This window comes from Portunus trituberculatus, chromosome 43 (genome assembly GCF_017591435.1).
Source record: "Portunus trituberculatus isolate SZX2019 chromosome 43, ASM1759143v1, whole genome shotgun sequence".
In the NCBI taxonomy this organism is placed as follows: domain Eukaryota; kingdom Metazoa; phylum Arthropoda; class Malacostraca; order Decapoda; family Portunidae; genus Portunus; species Portunus trituberculatus.
In genome coordinates this window covers 26,711,140-26,728,639 of record NC_059297.1, presented here as the reverse complement: position 1 = coordinate 26,728,639, position 17,500 = coordinate 26,711,140, and the positions used below count along the sequence as shown (strand labels likewise).

Genomic DNA, 17,500 nt, shown 5'->3' with positions numbered 1-17,500 from the left:
TAATATAGTGATGGTTTCCTTATAAAGCCTAAAATAGATTCCTACCATACCCGAGAACTTGTCACTTGGGAAAGTAAACTCTAAATAAGAAAGTTTTTATGTAAGTGTTTCTGATCATGAGTAACGAAACTAGAATAAAAGAAAACCAATAAAAAGGTCGTTTGGAAGAACCAGTCCCTATTAAACAAATAGAAAATTTAATTAAATATCTTGAAATAGTTTTAGCTGCAGACAGAGGAAAGCACAGAAGCAGGCAGTGGATTTCAGAGTTCAGTAAAAGCGATCAAAGACTGACAGCACTAGAAAACTCTTGCGGTACATAACTCCACTTTCAAATCACGGCTGTTTCTTTGAGTCATGGGAGTATAAAGCACTTACAGACATCATTTGTTTCTCCCTTCAAAACTTTCACGGCAGCCATACAGAAATAGGCGGCAGTGAGGTAGTGCAAGGCGGGGGCGAGAGTCTCTAATAAACTCCTATACTCTCATTTTAAGGCACATTCTTAAACATATCAATATTTTTCTCGTCGCTACAAATCTGAACAGGCTGTAGTGAAAATTACAATGTTTTAATTATTCTAGTAATGACTAAAAAGCATAAAAAAAAGTCTACATAAACATCACATATAGTATTTTAGTCAGTATTCTTGAAAAAAAAAAAAAAAAAATCACCGTTTCATCACTGAATTCCAAGAGGTTGTAGTTTGAAATTACTAAGACTAGCAAGGCTGGTTTCAGGATACTACTGACATTTTTTGGGGGTGATTTCTAACAATTATTATTCATCCCACGAACATAGCATAGTTTTCAGGTGAGCTTTCATAGTTTTCAGGTGCACCTTCATGAGTCTAGCGATAGTTTAAACAAGAATCACTCATACAATAACACGGCAAAAGAGAAAACACCTGAGCAATCATCTTTATACTCTCTGAAGATGATGATACACATGAAAACACAACTAATAACCTCTGTGACCTTTGAAAATAACTGCTGAAAGTCCAAAACGTTTAAGAACACAAGGATTCAGAAAATATAGGTCAAACGTCTTGCCAACAGGTAAGTAGTGGAACATAAGAGATAATCGGTATAATAGCCGGAGTGATGCATGATTGCTTTCAAAATTCCTCGGATTATTAGATTCCCTCTGCTTGGTGGGAGTTTTGGCGAGTATGTACCGGATAGGGAGTAGCGAAGGAAAGTAGTGCATTTAACCAATGGAAAACTTGCAAAACGTATCTGTTAAAGCTACCGGAGAGAGAGAGAGAGAGAGAGAGAGAGAGAGAGAGAGAGAGAGAGAGAACTTTATACCATCATTAGTGACATGCAATTACGTGTTCTTAACTCGTGGCTGCCTGTGACGTCACGTGAGGGTTGCGACGCTTAGAGGTTGTCTGATGGTTAACCGCGAGAGAGAGAGAGAGAGAGAGAGAGAGAGAGAGAGAGAGAGAGAGAGAGAGAGAGAGAGAGAGAATCCCTGAATTTAATGAAATGACACCATGATTTGTGCAACTTATCACTTTCACTATAATAAGCTTTCCCTTCCCCTCTTTCCCTCCTCCTCCTCCTCCTCTACAATCACAATCATCACCACCACCTGCCATCATTATCAGCACCACTACCATATAATCCCCCTTCCACCTCCTGTCGTTGTTATTTTCAGCACCTTCACCACCACCGCCGCCACCACCACCATTGTCCTTCCTCACATTATCTACTCTATTTTTTATTCTTAGTCAGTCATCATTATACAATTCCTCTCAGTCCTTCACATCACCATCACCAAATACAACACCACTAGAATCACCATCATCATCACATCCATTCCTATCATCATCATCCAAATGTCATCACTTATCGCAGCCATAATCGGCACAGCAACACGCGTCACTATTTGGTGAAGTTGCCTGCTTCATTATCACCATTATTACCATCAATTAAGAGTGGTAAACTATGCTAATATACGTTCATTAGTTCAAGTGTGGCGCTATTACGGTTAAAGAGAGAGAGAGAGAGAGAGAGAGAGAGAGAGAGAGAGTAATGATAATAATAGTAATAATAAAGTTTATGTCACCTGCAGTGGTTATTGATAGACATGGCATTACGTACACTGACGCAAATGTGGCGCTTGAATATCTAAGTCGTAAACTAAACTAGAATAAAAAAAGAATACAGCAGGCGAGACGATAAAAGAAAATGGAACACTAATACACTAAACTATAACTAATTAAATAAAGATACATTAGTCGAAACGGTAAAAAGAGATATGAATAATACACTTAAGGAAATATGAGAGAGAGAGAGAGAGAGAGAGAGAGAGAGAGAGAGAGTGTGTGTGTGTGTGTGTGTGTGTGTGTGTGTGTGTGTGTGTGTGTGTCACGCTCGGTTGTGCTGGCCACCTCAAACCAACCACGTCTATCAATAAATCTTCAACACTCGACTAAAAATAACAAGTATATACTTTTGACACTTGAAAAAAAAAATCAAAAGCAAACGCAAATAAAATATTAAACGCGTAAATGAAAAAGAAAAAAACTGAATATAAAAATAAATCACAGAATCAGTAATGTGGACATTCTGAGAAGGTAATATCTGTAAAATTGATGAAACAATATACCAAAAAATACTACATAGAGTGTAGATGATTCTCTCTCTCTCTCTCTCTCTCTCTCTCTCTCTCTCTCTCTCTCTCTCTCTCTCTCTCTCTCTCTTTAAGCAATGGACTTTTCCTGTTTATCATCCTCGTTTTATCATCTCTTTCACATGCAATTTATAGAAACTAAGAAAATATATACTTATTTGTCTTTTTACTCTCTCTCTCTCTCTCTCTCTCTCTCTCTCTCTCTCTCTCTCTCTCTCACTACTACCAAACGTCAAAAACACTGCGATACACATTCTTTATCTTTTCCCGCCAGGGCCACACAGTATATAGCAGTCGATCAGTGCTAACCGCGGGCTACACACCGCTTAGAGGTTAGAGGAGGCGACTGCAGGCAAGGACTCTATCGCTCACTTGCTAGACTCTGTGCCGGCCCTTGAGCGGGAGGTGTGTTTTTATCGAGGTAAAAAAAAAAATAAATAAAAGTAGGAAGGGTGAAGTGCTGGTGGGTGGAGGCTAGGAAGAGGAGTGGTGGTGGAGGTAGTCTAAGTTTTGGTGGTGAGAGGATGTAATTGATGAGGGTAACGAAAAATAAAGTTAAGGAAATATTAAGAGGAACTAGAATATTCCTTGAGGGTTATCGTTACTTCCATTACTATTGATACTGTTCATATCATCACCATGTCGATTATACATCATTACTTGTTTTTACGTGGATAATATGAGTAGATTATACATAAGATTATTTTTATGTTTAGTTAGACACTGAGACCACAGACACAAATACACACACACTCACGCATTCACACACACACACACACACACACACACACACACACACACACACACACACACGATGAGTCAAGTAACGAATTGTATTAACTACAAGAAAAGCTCAAACCACCACACATCCGCATAATACTACCAAACAAAATAGATTATGCAACACAATTTATAGTTTAACCCCTTCAATACCGGAACACATTTTTACCTTGAGTTTTGGGTATTTTATTGACATTAGGAAAGGTGCATGGGGTCAGAAGATTAATGGCCACAGTCTTCATTATTTCGATCCCCACACAGGCTTCTGAAGCTGTGTAGTCATCAAACGCGTCATGGTACTGAAGGGGTTACCACAAACACCTAAATAAAAGACAACATCATTGAAATGCCTGCAAAGAGCACTTACAAAACTGCAAACTTAAATCAACATACAAACCACGGTCCCCTGCATAAATCACACACACACAAGAGAGAGAGAGAGAGAGAGAGAGAGAGAGAGAGAGAGCTAATACTGAATAAAACATATAGGACTAGACATAATTGCTAGCTTATACTAAACACTATTAACACAATCAAAGCTTATTACTATGAGACACACACACACACACACACACACACACACACACACACACATAGGTGGAAGCGATAACCTCTAAAGCCGTGCGTGTAAAGGACTATTGCCTCACAGCCACGCTCCGGAGGCGATCAATTGCCTGTGGTTGGTTACTCTGATGCTTTCCTGCAGCCTTCATCTCTCTCTCTCTCTCTCTCTCTCTCTCTCTCTCTCTCTCTGAGGAGTCTAATGAAGGTTTAACAAGTATTCTAATCAATAATAATAATTAAAGAGAAAACAGCCGTGATTACCTCTTTAGTCATACCTATGCCCTTTGAAAGTTCTTGTTTTGCATTGGTCGCGTAAGGAAACACACCCTTGCTGGTGCAGCTTATTGGAAGTACTGAAAGGTGTAATCAGTGCAATGGTGAAGCAGAATAGACGACACGCTGAGCCACATGGTGCGAACGTTCGAACCACTAATTCGAAGTACACTAACACACATACACACACACATAGCTTACAAGACTATGGAATTGGTCCTATAGCCTTACCAGTTCCCTTTCTATTGTTTATTTGTTTTTAGCTCCAAAACAAAAACCACCGGCCAAAATTGACTGTGGAGCCTGATTACGGCTGAAGTTCTTTTGTAGGTTAGTTTGCAAATGAACAAAAGGACACTGTGGAATTGGTTGAGTGAATCCCAGCCGTTTCATTCACCTCATATGTGAACATTGATTGCTACATCTCACAATCACACCCACGAACATTCCCAGAGTACGAATGCATCTCAGCAACATATAAAAGAGAGAGAACTTGTATATTTGACACTCACTCCTCGAAGGGATGCTGTAGGAAGTAAAAATGAAGTGCAACAAGCTACCGTTAAATGTTATTGAGTCTGAAACATCTCGACAGACATGAGAGTTTGATTATTGGTACTACTTGCCATTATAATGCTCTGAAGTACACAAGAGTGGTTTACTAAAATTCGTCAAACAGCTTACAGAAAGACAGATAACACTGGTACCATTCTTCTGTTTGACTAGGAGATAATACCTGGGATGGACGCTTAATCTGGTATCGCTTTTCATATACTCAAGTATGTACAGTTGGCTGTAGTAAAACTTCTTCCATTACAGCTCCATATATTCAGTAGCATGGCGTGTCTCCTCCTAACTGGCGAAGGTTGTTGTTTTCTGTGAATGATTAAACTCTTTCAAAACTAATCCTTGAGCCTCCATCCAGATGATTCCATTTCCACTATCAGTGCTGACCCTTTCACCCTTTTCACGAGCTTATCATCAGCCATGGACTAGGTGGGGCAGGTCGAGTGGGTTATTACTCAAAGCTTAGCTTTAAAAGAATATAACCAACCACAGTAAAACAACAGCCTTCGTCATTAAGATGACAAGCGTCGCCAATAAATTCATGGAGCAATGGCACATGTTTTACTAATCCGACTGTACCAGCCTGGAGAAAGATCAACGCTTGTTCTATTTCCAGCAATACTCTTTTCCCCACCAAATATAAAGCAAGGCATGAGACGCCCTCATCGAGTAAGGCTACATAATGTGCCTAAAGTGCCTTATGGCGAAACAATGTAAATACAAAAAAAAAAAAAAAAAAAAAATTTCGATTAAGGCAAGTATTATACGAGAATTCTTCAAATATGGATATTTACTCTTGTTTTTCTACATACAAGAAAAAACACAAGTGTAAAAAATAAAGTTCTCAAAAGAAGACTCGCTGTCTATCACTTCCTTAATAAAAAAGAATAAAACTAGTTCTGATTTGGAGAGAGAGAGAGAGAGAGAGAGAGAGAGAGAGAGAGAGAGAGAGAGAGAGAGAGAGAGAGAGAGAGACTCCCACAAAAGAGAGAAAAGCCAATTTAATTAACTTCTGGACGTAACGTGTAACCGGTAAGATTTATTTTCCTTTAAATTCTCAGTAGAATGTGGACTTTTCTGTATTGCGAGATGTTGCTTTTATCCGGAAACTGGACCTCGCTGGCGTACAAACATACATCCACACATACATACATACAGACAGACAGACAAATTGCAAGGTTATCAAAAATATGCTCTTGATACCTTTTTAGAGAGAGAGAGAGAGAGAGAGAGAGAGAGAGAGAGAGAGAGAGAGAGAGAGCAGGCTATAGTGTGTGTGTGTGTGTGTGTGTGTGTGTGTGTGTGTAATAATAATAATATAATATAATAATAATATTTCGGTTTTATTTGAATGGCAGCTAGTACAGGTACAGAGTTAAAAATACTACATATTGAAACAACTTATGCATGTATATATATTCTTATATATTAACAATCATACTTCTTAAGTCTACACAACCCCCATGTTGGCACCTGACATATGGTGCGCGTAAGTTATTTATAGCGTCAGATAAGCCAAGATAAGCCAAGGAGTGTACATGTGTGTGTGTGTGTGTGTGTGTGTGTGTGTGTGTGTGTGTGTGTGTGTGTGTGTGTGCTCGACATTGATCTTCTCATTTCTATACTACAGGACAATAAAAGATAGTGAATGTCTAAAAGGTTCCAGAAAACAACACAGGTAGCAGTGTCAGGGCTGGCAACTTAAATATCCAGCACTACTAACACATTTCTTTCTCTTTCCCTCTCCGCCCACCATCACAGACGCGCCGTGAGTGTTGCGGTGGTGGCGGCCGCGCTGGTGTTGGGCGTGGCCGGGGACGCAGAGGCGGAGGCGAAAGCGGAGGCGGACGCTGGTTTCAGGAGGGCAGACGTGTCTCTCGCCTCTCCCTACGCAGATCCTCGCAGGTTTGTAAGAGTGCTTTGTTCGGAAAGAAAGTAACAAGAATAAAAGTGACGGAAAAGAATGACAAGAAAAAAAACAAAAAAAGAAAGTATGATAGTATATAAACAAAAATATGAAATGTTTTTGTTTTCATTTCGAACCTGATCTTGCCAAACCCAACCAAACCTAACCTAACCTTTCCTTCCATTACTTTTCCTGATACTTATTTTTTTCTTTCCGAACACCGTAAGGAGAGCGACCACGTACAACCTGACTTGTTCCTCATCAGTATAGGATGATATCTGAGTATAACATTAGCGTTTTCATCACAGGACTATATTATCTTAGGTTTACATTACTTATTTCTTTTATCTGTGAAGATGACTATCTGAAGACCTTCACTCATTCCTCCATCAGCATTTTCATTAGAGGTCTTTTTTTTATATCATGTGGGCTTTTCACAGGAATTTATGGGCTAAAGGGGATACTTTTTAGGGTATCTCCTATCTCAAAGCCCACCCGCTAGAAACCGTGCGTTTGGAGACCCCTCGGACCCCAAAGCACGCATGGTTCCACTGTACCACGGCGGTTTGATCATGTTATGTTTATGCCAGTACAGTTTCTTGACTATGTATTTGAAAATGTCGTAAAAGAAAAGATACGAATGATACTCAAATAACATCAACGTTTTCATCCTGAACTAATTTAGGTGAAGTTGATTTAGATTTACGTAATTTCAGTAGTTTACGATTTCGAAAGAAGGAAAAAACAACACTAACTGAAATAACACACTGTTTTCATCCAAGGACTATAATGAGTTCAGCTTTAGATTAATTCAGCTTCTTTCACTTCACTGTTGATCCCTTCACCGCGTAAAACACAAATTGAGAAAGACTTAAAACTTTTCTTCAACCAGTAAAACATTAAAATCTCATAGGTGCGAAACATACTCCAACCGGTAAAAAAAAAAAAAAGAAAGAAAGACACACATTCTTCTATCAGCCAGATATCATTCTTGCAAAGTGTTGTGGGTATGTGTGTATGTATGTTTGGACTATAAGACGCAGACCATCTCAGCCACAGCACGAACTATCAACCGGTCTTAGGAGACAAGGCCATGAACTGAAAAGTAACAAATGAATAAGTAATGTGGCGCACACAGTTTAAGTTGCTTTTCCTTTCTTAATTTGTACAGTAGCTAAGTGTCCTGCTAGTCCGGTCGAGGGTCTGGCTTCTCATTTCCTCACTTAACTCGCTCATTCATCACACGTTCTTACATTGCAACTCTAATCCTGCCACTTCAGTAACACGATACATGACCTTACCAACCAACCACCCAACAATATATCACAAACTTGTTATTACAATTGTTAACAAAACCCTAATATTGCACTTATCATGCATTCATATTCCAGTCTTACACAGCACAAGTGAATACATGATTAACGCAGTCAGTCAATCAATAAATCAATTAAGGAAAGTCACAACAAGTCATCCTGTCTCATCGTAACCTTTACTTACGTTTTTCTACGAATAAATCAAGTAGTAGTTAATTTGAATGCTTAATCTCTCTCTCTCTCTCTCTCTCTCTCTCTCTCTCTCTCTCTCTCTCTCTCTCTCTCTCTCTCTCTCTCTCTCTCTCTCTCTCTCTCTCTCTCTCTCTCTCTCTCTCACACACATATATCATCATTAGTGTTTGAAAACTGAACAGAAAGAACGCCTTTATCATCCTGCCAGCGAAGGAAAGATTTGCAGCATGACGAGGAAACGGTGACAAAACTAACACCGTTCTTTTTACAATCATGATTCCAGATAATTTTGTGCAATCGCGGTCAGATATCGAGTCACATTTTGCGCTTCTACTGATTTTCTTTTTTTTTTTTTTGGCTTTTTTTTCTTTTTAATGTCTTTTCCTCTTTCAATTTCAAGTTCTCCAGTTACTTTTTACATTTCTTAGAAGCAGAAAACACCTAGATTATCAAAAGATCAGATTAAGGACCTAATGATGAGTTGCTGAGAGGCTCTTAAGTCTAATACAATCTTGGTGAAGAATTCAATCACTTTGTTGCATCCATACTGACTTTCTGCTTTTTCTATCTCTCTCTCTCTCTCTCTCTCTCTCTCTCTCTCTCTCTCTCTCTCTTCAATATCATGTCTGGTCTCCGTTACTTTCCCTTGCAGCCAGAAAAGATAGATAATGTGAGGGAATCTTAGAAGATAAGGTTGAGATAGAAACAGTAAACACTACAGGAGTCCTTGTGTTCTGTTCGTGATTCACCGTGTGTGTGTGTGTGTGTGTGTGTGTGTGTGTGTGTTTGAGTGCGTGGATTTTGAGGGTGACAGTTCTTTTTATGTTTTTTTTTGTCTGTGATATTTAACATTATCTGATTTATATATATATATATATATATATATATATATATATATATATATATATATATATATATATATATATATATATATATATATATATATATATATATATATATATATATATATATATATATATATATATATATATATATATATATATATATATATATATATATATATATATATATATATATATATATATATATATATATATATATATATATATATATATATATATATATATATATATATATATATATAATCTTGTCGGTAGTGCCGTGAGTTCACTCAAACGAGCGCTTGAAGTGAAAATTTAGACAACAACTAACACTTACGGTATTCACTCTTCGGTTTCACTGTTAATGTCTTCCATACACTTTCCGCAACACAGTCTCAATTCAGTCGTCCACTGTCCAATATTTCCCTGATATCCCTCAAAATCCAGCACTAAGCACAGTCACATACCAAACACAAGTTACACAACTACTGAGTACTGACCAATCTTATCGTGTCGACAGTTTTGCAGAATAAATTAGCGCTTAAATGCGCAAGCGCTCGCTTTGTCTTATTTCTACCTTATAGATATATTCTGTCTATATTAAATACCATTGTTATTTTTTTATTTGATTTATAATACTTTCAATGATTTATGAGTTGCTTTGGTTTTTCTTAATCGATGTCAACCAAGGATTCATTACTTTTTATAGAGTGATATGTTTTTTACTTTCTTTAAATGTGTTTTTTTTTCCATTAATTTCGACATTTTACGAGTTGCCTTGCCAATCAAACGTCCTACCTTTCCATGCCTTTCACGGCGTTGTACACTCATCTTTCCTCACCTCTAAGGTGCATTCAGATTCTTCACTAATTCTTTCTCCCTTGTCTTCTCCCTTGCAGCCCGTACCGAGTCGTCACGCCTCTGTCTCCTGTCTCAAGACTCACCCTTCACAGCAGGCCCAGGACACCCACCTCCCACGTCAGCGTCATCCACCCTGGGGCGAAATCCTTGGTGAGAATAGTAGTAGTAGTAGTAGTAGTAGTAGTAGTAGTAGTAGTAGTAGTAGTAGTAGTAGTAGTAGTAGTTGTAGTAGTAGTAGTAGTAGTAGTAGTAGTAGTAGTAGTAGTAGTAGTAGTAGTAGTAGTAGTAGTAGTAGTAGTAGTAGTCTTACAACACCACCGATACCCGCCACGCACAGACACTACATACGAGAACACCATCACCACCAACAACATCCACTCTCTCTTTATTCTCTCTTATGTATTTTATCTCTTTTTATTATCTTACCTCTTTTCCTGATTTCTTAGCTATTTTATTATATTCCTTCTCTTCCTTGCGCTCTTCTCTTCCTTCACTCTTCATTTCACCTTTTCCCTCGTCAACATTCTCCTAACAGCATCTTATCTTCGCAGGGAGGCGCGAAGCACAAGCTGAGGTGTCACATTCATACAGATCCACAGCCAATCCCTTCCATGGCTTCGGTTCACACCCAGGCCTCAGTCCCATCCACGACGTCTCCTTGGAATCATACGAGTCTAAAGAGGATGGAAGTATGTGTACTTATTTGCATATTGTATCCCTTTTCCCTCACTATCTGTCTGCCTTTTGGTTTCTGTTAAGGAGCTTTAGAAGAAGGTTAGACAAATATATTGATAAATATGATGGTTGAAAATAAGCAGTGATGTTTTATACACCGACTACTTATCTTCTTATGACCTCATGTTCCGCTGTGTCTCTCCACCCTGTCAGACTGTCCGCCCTCCTACCAGTGCGTGCCCCTGGTTGCCTGCGCCCCGTGCTTCGACGACATCCGGGACAACTACCATACATGCCCGCTGTCCCACAATGCCTGGGGAGTGTGTTGCCCCAAGATTACCCCCAGACGTAAGGCCAAGAGATGGATCATTAAGATTCATGTAGAACAGTGATCAAAAGTGTAATAGTGGTGGTAATGGTAGTGGTAGTGGTGGAGGTGGTGGTTGTTGTGGTTATGGTTGTGATAACATTATTATTATTATTATTGTTATTATCATTACTACTATTATTATTATTATTATTATTATTATTATTATTATTATTATTATTATTATTATTATTATTATTATTTTTATTATTATTATTACTAGTAGTAGTAGTAGTAGTAGTAGTAGTAGTAGTAGTAGTAGTAGTAGTAGTAGTAGTAGTAGTGGCAGTAGTAGTAGTAGTAGTAGTAGTAGTAGTAGTAGTAGTAGTAGTAGTAATGGTAATGGTAGTGAAAATAGTACTCGTATTCGTAATTGAATTAGTAACTGTAATAGTAGTAGTAGTACTAGTACTAGTAGTAATAGTGGTGAATCTCTCTCTCTCTCTCTCTCTCTCTCTCTCTCTCTCTCTCTCTCTCTCTCTCTCTCTCTCTTTCCGTTGTTCATACCTGCCTGTGCGCCACCTTCAGGAAGTGTGCCCAGTTTGTTCGCGAAGCCCAGCGTTCAAGTGAGGCAGATGCAGTTCTCCTTTGACGTGGTGAACGAGGCCGGCCGCAGCTCACTCTGGCAGCTCGAGGCGAGGGACAACCTGGAGAGAGTAAGTGCTCGTGTTGTCTTCTTCAGTACATAACAATTTATCCACTTCACTCAGTTCATCGTTCATTTTCTTTGTTATTCTCTCGTTTCATTTACGTTTATCGCTCTTAATTTTCATTTCTGGTTTATTTTGCAGCTTTTTTCATGTTTTGTTTCTATTTGGCTTTTCAGCACATTAAGTTTTCTTGATATCCGCGTCTAGCTTTTTTTATATTATTCTTTTTTATTTTATTTTCTTTCGTTTCTCTCTTTAAGTTTTATTTCGGATGTTTTTTTTTATTCTTTATGTTATGGCCGTCTCTTGGTCTTCAGTTCATATTTTTTTTATTGCAATTTCAGTCGCCTAGTCTTTCATGAGTTTTCTTTCATTATGTCGTTTCATTAGCCATTTTTCGCTCCTTTAGTCTGATTTTTCGTTGATTTGTAATTATCTGTCTTTCTTGTTCTTGTGGTATTTTCTTATTTTTGTTTTTGTTTTGTGGCTTTCTTTTTCTCTTCAAATAATGCAGTGAGAACTTGTGTATCAGTGTTTTTGATACACACACACACACACTCTCTCTCTCTCTCTCTCTCTCTCTCTCTCTCTCTCTCTCTCTCTCTCTCTCTCTCTCTCTCTCTCTCTCTCTTCTTTCTACCTATCTTTCTACATATCCACCAATCTACCTACCTTCCCAACTACCTTGCTACCTATCTATTTGTTTACCTATCCATCTACGCAGCCACCAATCTATCTGTCTCTCTCCACCAGTACCTACAAATGCGGAATATCGTGATCGCCAAGCCAGGCACGCCAGAGTATGCTCACCTGCAGTTCTTCCGCACCTCACCCCGGGCTATGAAGATCAGTAGAGACGCCCTGACTTCGGTGGGAGCCTCAGACTACCTTGTTACTAGGTACGTGTGTTAGAGTGTCTGACCTAAATAATCTAATGATTGATAATAATGTTTGCACTCTTACTCTCCTCCTCCACCACCATGTGCACCACTGCCAACAATAACAACATATTACGGTTTTCTCTCCTACATGCAAGATTCCGCCTGGATCCGCTTGAGGCTGGGTTCGGGCTGCAGCAGATCTCCCTCAGGAACTCTATCATCGAGGACGTGTGTCCTGTCACGCCGAACTGTGGTGCGAAGGAACAGTACTATCGCACCAGTGACGGTTCCTGTAACAACGTGGATCGTCCTTCCCTCGGCCAGGCCAGGACGCCTCTCCACCGCCTCACCATGCCGCTCTACAGTGATGGTCTGTGTTTGCCTGGACTGAATGTAGCGTTGGTTATGTAAAAGGTGTACTGGTCTAGGTAAAAAAAAAAAAATTGGGGAAAGGAGCAGAAGAGCAGTTCGAGTGAACAGAGTTTAAAGATAGCTAGAGATGTGTCATAGTGATGGTATAGGCTTGTCTGGACTGAATGTAGCATTGGTTATGTAAGAGGTTTACTGCTATAGATTAGAATAAAAGAAAAGAAAAATCAGAAGAATATTTAGCGTGAAAGTAGAAGTTAAAGGTGGTTAGAATGTGACACACGCCTTCATCAACCTGGCAACTCTTGCAGGACTGATGAGGCCACGGCGCAGTGTGACGGGCGACGCTCTTCCCTCTGCGCGTCTGGTCTCCACAAGTGTCTCCCCTGATGCGGACAGACCCAACAATGATTTGACTCTGTACGTGATGCTGTGGGGTCAGTTCATCGACCACGACTTGACTCACGTGCCTATCTTCAGGTTTGGTGAGTATAGATAGGGTTTTCATGTTAGAGAGAATCTGGTCAATGAGAGAAAAAACAAACTCATTGAAGGTGTTAGTGAAGAAACGGTGTTCATTTTTTAATGTCTGAATATGAAGAATATGTTACAAGTTTAGAATATAATTTCAAAGGACATACTGACAGGAAGACGAGTAAATAATGGAGTGGCTCAAATCTTCCACTATCTGCTGTCTTATTAAGATTAACCCCTTAATTTGAGTACCATGACGCGTTTCTATTATTCATTTTGCTTGCTATTTGCTGCCTTTAGACAGCTTTAGAGACATATGGGAGAGATTGAAATAATGAAGACTGTGGCCATTAATCTTCTGACTTCCATAGACCTTTCCCAAAGTCAATAAAATGGTCAAACCGTATACAATCTCAAGGCAAAAATGTGTTCCAGTACTGAAGGGATTAATGCAGTCTGAGATTACGTAGATTGAAAGAAGATTGCCATTAGCAGCCAAAGAGTTAAATGTTTTTTCCCATCAAAACTATTTCTAAAGGTGCACATTATTTAATAGTTGTGCTCATGGACAGGTTTCCAGTAAATGATGTATATAGGATCCTTATCAAACATCACTAAGCTAAAAGAAAACACTCAAAGGAAAGCAGAAGATCGGTAGATAAGACACAGGATTGTAACTCAGGCGTGTATATCACAAGAAAGATACAACTTGGTACCATCACACACTCGGTCACTGCACATCACCCATAAGAACAAAAGAACGTCAGAAAACAAGGGGTGCTTAGAGAATCCATCAGTCTTACACGTGATAGTCTTTGTTTTGAATACTTGCTTTTGGCACTAATCTCAAATATTTATGTAGTGTAGTAAATCATAAATAAATCAATTACATTGTCTTTTTTCTGCGTATTCTTTCAACTATCAATTTTTTTCTCATATAGTGCTGTGAATCAACAAGAAATAACATCTGCCTGAATAATATCAATCAAAATTTTAACTTATTTTTCTGTACATCTGTTCAAACATAAATTTTCTTCTCGTGAATTGCTCTGAATCACACACACACACACACACACACACACACACACACACACACACACACACACACACACACACACACACACACACACACACACACACACACACACACACACACACACACACACACACATCCATTCATACATCAATTTTTTTTCTTACAGTGCCCTGAAATAATGCCCCCCCAAAAAATAAAACTTGCAAGAGAAAAAGATTAAACTTGGTAATCTTGCCCCCTTACAGACAACACCTCTGGAATCGAATGTTGTACTAATAACAGACGGGATTTCCTGGACGCCAACCTCATTCACCCGTCGTGCTTCCCTATCGAGATCCCAGCCGACGATCCCTTCCACTCCAGGACATCAGGCCGCCGCTGTATGAACTTTGTCAGGTCCATGATTTCCCCTCGAGACTGTAACCTGGGATTCGCTGAGCAGGTGAGAGAGAGAGAGAGAGAGAGAGAGAGAGAGAGAGAGAGAGAGAGCAGCTTGGTAGTGTGTGTGTGTGTGTGTGTGTGTGTGTGTGTGTGTGTGTGTGTGTGTGTGTGTGTGTGTGTGTGTGTGTGTGTGTGTGTGTGTGTGTACATTAAATAAAGTACATAATTGTAAAAGGATAAATTAGGCTCTTAGTTATTTTTTACCTTGCCTTTATCACAGTTCATCTTTAAGAACGTGTAACAATGTAAGAAACTATCAGCTGACGTGTTTTCCCCAGCTAACATATCTCTGCCAGTTATCATGCCATCGCCAGCTAACATGTCTTCCCTGTGCCTCAGATGAACCAACTCACACACTTCCTGGACAGCTCCAACATCTACGGCTCCAGTCGCGAGGATGAGGAGAAGGTGCGGGCCTTCACCGACGGACTTTTGAAGGAGCAGGGAAGCAATCTATTGCCTGCTAACCCCGAGGCAATGGAGTGTTTCAGTAGTAGCCATGGGTTCCCGTGTTTCACAGCAGGTAAGTGCGCCCACACCACGTCTCGGGTAGAAAAGCGTTTTCTTTTGTCTCTTGTTTTCCGATTTCTTTCATGTTTTTTAGAGCTACACCATTGCAAGGTCAAGGAAACAGAGAAGTGTGTTTTTGTCTCTTGTTCCCAGTATCTTTATCCTTTTTACTATCGCATCACAGGGGTTCAGGAATCTTTTCTTTTTGTCTCTTGTCTCTTGTATATGTATATATATATATATATATATATATATATATATATATATATATATATATATATATATATATATATATATATATATATATATATATATATATATATATATATATATATATATATATATATATATATATATATATATATATATATATATATATATATATATATATATATATATATATATATATATATATATATATATATATATATATATATATATATATATATATATATATATATATATATATATATATATATATATATATATATATATATATATTATATATGCCGAAACAATAAAACAATAATTACTCCCAATGAGGTCTAATAGCACTGGTTCAGAGGGTGCTGTGAACTTATTAAAGCCAGCTATGATCTCACTAAAAGTTTCCCTTTGTGTCTCACAACACAAGGGGGACAGTCACAGCCTGCCCTGTAAAGACAACTCTCTTCCTTCACACAGGACATGCATTCATCATGGAAAACTTAAACTGATAAAAAAAAAAAAGATGATGACTCCTATACCACCCTAGGAGCCCCCTTCGACTATATTTCTATTCAACTTGTTTAGGGACTGGCACCTCAGTGGGAATTTTTTTTATAAGAATTTTTCATCTGCTTGGCAGATGAAAAAAAGCTACACCAAGGATAAGGAAACAGAAAAGTGCGTTTTTGTCTCTTGTTTCCAACTGTTTTATTTTTCATTGCCAGATTACAGGAGTTAAGGAATCTCTTCTTTTTTTCTTTTGTTTCCAGTTTTATTTGTCCTTTTCACTATTACACTGCTTAATTTTCTTCTATAACTGGTTTTCTGGTTCTGTAACTGGTTTTCTCCTTATTCTTTTAATGGCTTCTTGGTCTTCTCTTCTTACCACGTGACCAAACCAAAATTCACTTTCCGCAGGTGACGAGCGCGTGAACGAGCAGATTCAGCTGACCATCATGCACACCATCTGGATGCGCTTCCACAATGTGATCGCCAGGGAGCTGAAGCGCCTCAATCCATACTGGGACGACGAAACGCTGTACCAGGAGGCGCGGCGCATCGTCAACGCCATGTACCAACACATCGTCTACAATGAGTGGCTGCCCATCATCCTAGGTGCGAGGCTCTTCATAATATTTCAGCGTTACATTTCTATCATTGATTACATTGAAGTAGATCACCAGATTAACATACGATGACAGGGGTTATTCTGTAGTCGGGTTTATCTTAACGTCTCTCTTTGACGAATGCAGAATAGTTGTGCCAGTAAAACCCTGATACCCTTTAAAATAACAGTACGTTGTGCTACTTGTAAAGACCATCAAACTATCACTAGAATCAGGAAAATTCTTGAAAACTAAAACTTTCCACCAAAGACAGTATCGTTAATATCATGAAAATGCTCTTGTAAACCCCAGTAATCTCCACAAAAGCCTTGACAGTGGTTGAGATTAGACACCGAAACGTTTAACAATGCAACGAATTTTTAAATTATGTGAGGCAAACACAAACATACAAAGTTTAATCCCTCATGTCTCTGTGCAGAACCACGTGCCCTATAATGCCATGTGAATAATTATAAGCAAGTACTTTGAAATGAACGGAATAGAATAATTTATTATAACGGAATAGACTCGATGGTCAGATTGCTGGTACTGATTCATTAAGAAATATCATAGATAAGAATGATAGGTAGAAATAGATAGATACATTTCACATAGGGACAGTCACTTGTAGGCTTCGTGATTTATTGCATCTTTCCCTTGTTTTCTTATGTATCTACATCTTTGAAGCCACAATGTCTCTCGCGTCACTCGCAGGAAAGGACATCATGGTGGAGAAGGGACTGTTACCGCTGCGCTACGGGTACTCTAACCTCTACGATCCCTCAATCGACCCAACCATTGCCAACGAGTTCGCCACGGTGGCATTCCGCTTCGGCCACACCTTGG

At 38.8% G+C, this 17,500-nt stretch overlaps 1 protein-coding gene across 1 annotated transcript in view; it reads left to right on the top strand.

Annotated features, from left to right (window-relative positions):
* The window catches only part of LOC123518028 (peroxidase-like), an 84,065-nt gene that overhangs the window by 59,775 nt on the left and 6,790 nt on the right, over nt 1-17,500 (top strand). The window contains exons 5-16 of the mRNA XM_045278530.1: nt 6,586-6,729; nt 9,977-10,088; nt 10,490-10,627; nt 10,827-10,961; nt 11,509-11,636; nt 12,384-12,529; nt 12,667-12,881; nt 13,192-13,365; nt 14,636-14,832; nt 15,171-15,354; nt 16,467-16,664; nt 17,369-17,500. The exon at nt 17,369-17,500 is cut by the window's right edge and continues 16 nt beyond it. Coding sequence (XP_045134465.1) covers nt 6,586-6,729; nt 9,977-10,088; nt 10,490-10,627; nt 10,827-10,961; nt 11,509-11,636; nt 12,384-12,529; nt 12,667-12,881; nt 13,192-13,365; nt 14,636-14,832; nt 15,171-15,354; nt 16,467-16,664; nt 17,369-17,500 — 1,903 coding nt within the window. The remainder of the gene's footprint in view (nt 1-6,585; nt 6,730-9,976; nt 10,089-10,489; nt 10,628-10,826; nt 10,962-11,508; nt 11,637-12,383; nt 12,530-12,666; nt 12,882-13,191; nt 13,366-14,635; nt 14,833-15,170; nt 15,355-16,466; nt 16,665-17,368) is intronic.